The 1,638-nt window shown below is 45.1% G+C and overlaps 1 protein-coding gene across 1 annotated transcript in view; it reads left to right on the plus strand.

The window, feature by feature from the left end:
* LOC106530356 (complement component C6) overlaps window positions 1-1,638 on the plus strand; it is a 17,136-nt gene that overhangs the window by 3,214 nt on the left and 12,284 nt on the right. The window contains exons 5-6 of the mRNA XM_014025952.1: window positions 855-999; window positions 1,083-1,224. Of these exons, the coding sequence (XP_013881406.1) occupies window positions 855-999; window positions 1,083-1,224 (287 nt within the window). The remainder of the gene's footprint in view (window positions 1-854; window positions 1,000-1,082; window positions 1,225-1,638) is intronic.

Raw genomic sequence — 1,638 nt, forward strand, 5'->3', positions numbered from 1 at the left:
CTGAGTTGCCGCCATGTGATTGGCTGATTAGAAATTAAGTGTTAACGAGCAGTTGGACAGGTGTACCTAATAAAGTGGCCGGTGAGTGTATAAATACAAAAAAAAGTAAAAGTGGAAAAGAATGGCTTCGCCCCGGGATGGGGGAAGCTGGAGCTAAAAAAACTACTGCTTTCTCTTCAAACACTTCTTCAGAACTCACTACATGGCAGAACAATGAAATACTCCCTGTTCACAACGGAACTTCTCATTGGTTAAAACTTTCTGCGGTGGTCACATGACACCCTCCAGACATGTAACAGACCAACAGTGATAGTTAATTAAACCAGATCAAGTTACTAAACAATGTCATGATTATTACAGTAATTAAATCAGAGTACCAATGTATTGTTTTGACACTTCACAGATGCTTTTTATAGTTATAAACGGAAAACATGGGTGAAAAATAAATAAAATATTTTCAGGGTTAATAGATAAAATGTCCACAGGGTGGCGTTGTTGACCCACAGATAAATCTGATGGGAGTCTTTTGATGTGTCTGTCTCGCCTTTGTTTAACATCAGGGGCCCTTTGATATCAAACAATGTTTATTCCAATCTTATTCTGAAAGAGGTGATAAACAAATTAACTGGCGACAGGAAGTCTAGCCTTTSTTCTAAGGYCTRAGGGTGAAGTATCAGATGARTTAACAGGAGTCATTATTCAAACTTTGAGATGTTGCAGGCAGGATGAAAAAGGTGGMGTTAACAGGACTGTCTCTTGAGAAGATACTCACATTTCCACTACAACGGGCAGCCTCAACTGCTTGGAGTCAGAAGGAAAAAGATGCATTTAAAAAAATCTCTCTCTGGTTTTAGTTTCGGACCCGGTCCGTCCTGATCCCGTCCCAGTTTGGTGGCTCGACCTGCAGTGAGGAGCTAACGGAGGAGAGGCCCTGCTACCCGTCCAAGCAGTGCCAGTTGCCCGCCGTGGACTGTGGTGATGACTTCAAGTGTGAGAACGGTGAGCGGTCTTTGTTGTTCTGCAGAAACTGAAACGTTTCTGTTCTCCTGGTTCAGATTTTATTAGAGTTCCTGCTGTTTCAGGGCGCTGCATCAACTCAACGCTAACATGCAATAATCAGAACGACTGTGGCGACAATTCCGATGAGAAGGACTGTGGAGATCCAAAAATCGTATGTCCCGCCGAGAAGAGACCGGCCCCAGGGTCCGACCTGGTGGGAAACGGGTAAAGTCACAACTAACGAGAGGTTTGAGGAATGCTAGCTAAAACTTAGATCTAACTTTTATCTAGACTTTTGATATTCTACCTTTTATCTAGCCTAGCTAAAAGGTATGAAAAGACTAGAAAATCTGCCGGTACCCATCAGCTGCTTCTAAAGTCCCACAGGCCAAAAAGACCCAACAGGACTCCTACTTCCAGCGAGTTTGGGGGTTGCCACCACGACAGGCACCGACAACTTTGCGGCCAGAGCTTCAGTAAGCCACATCGACAATGGAGGCATGGAACACGGCCCACTCAGACTCAATGTCCCCCACCTCCCCTGGAACGTGTTCGAAGTTCCCCCGGAGGTGTGAGTTGAAGCTCCCTCTGACGGGAGACTCTGACGGACGTTCCCAGCAGACCCTCACTATACGTTTG

Source organism: Austrofundulus limnaeus, unplaced genomic scaffold (assembly GCF_001266775.1).
Source record: "Austrofundulus limnaeus strain Quisiro unplaced genomic scaffold, Austrofundulus_limnaeus-1.0 Scaffold512, whole genome shotgun sequence".
NCBI classification, from domain to species: domain Eukaryota; kingdom Metazoa; phylum Chordata; class Actinopteri; order Cyprinodontiformes; family Rivulidae; genus Austrofundulus; species Austrofundulus limnaeus.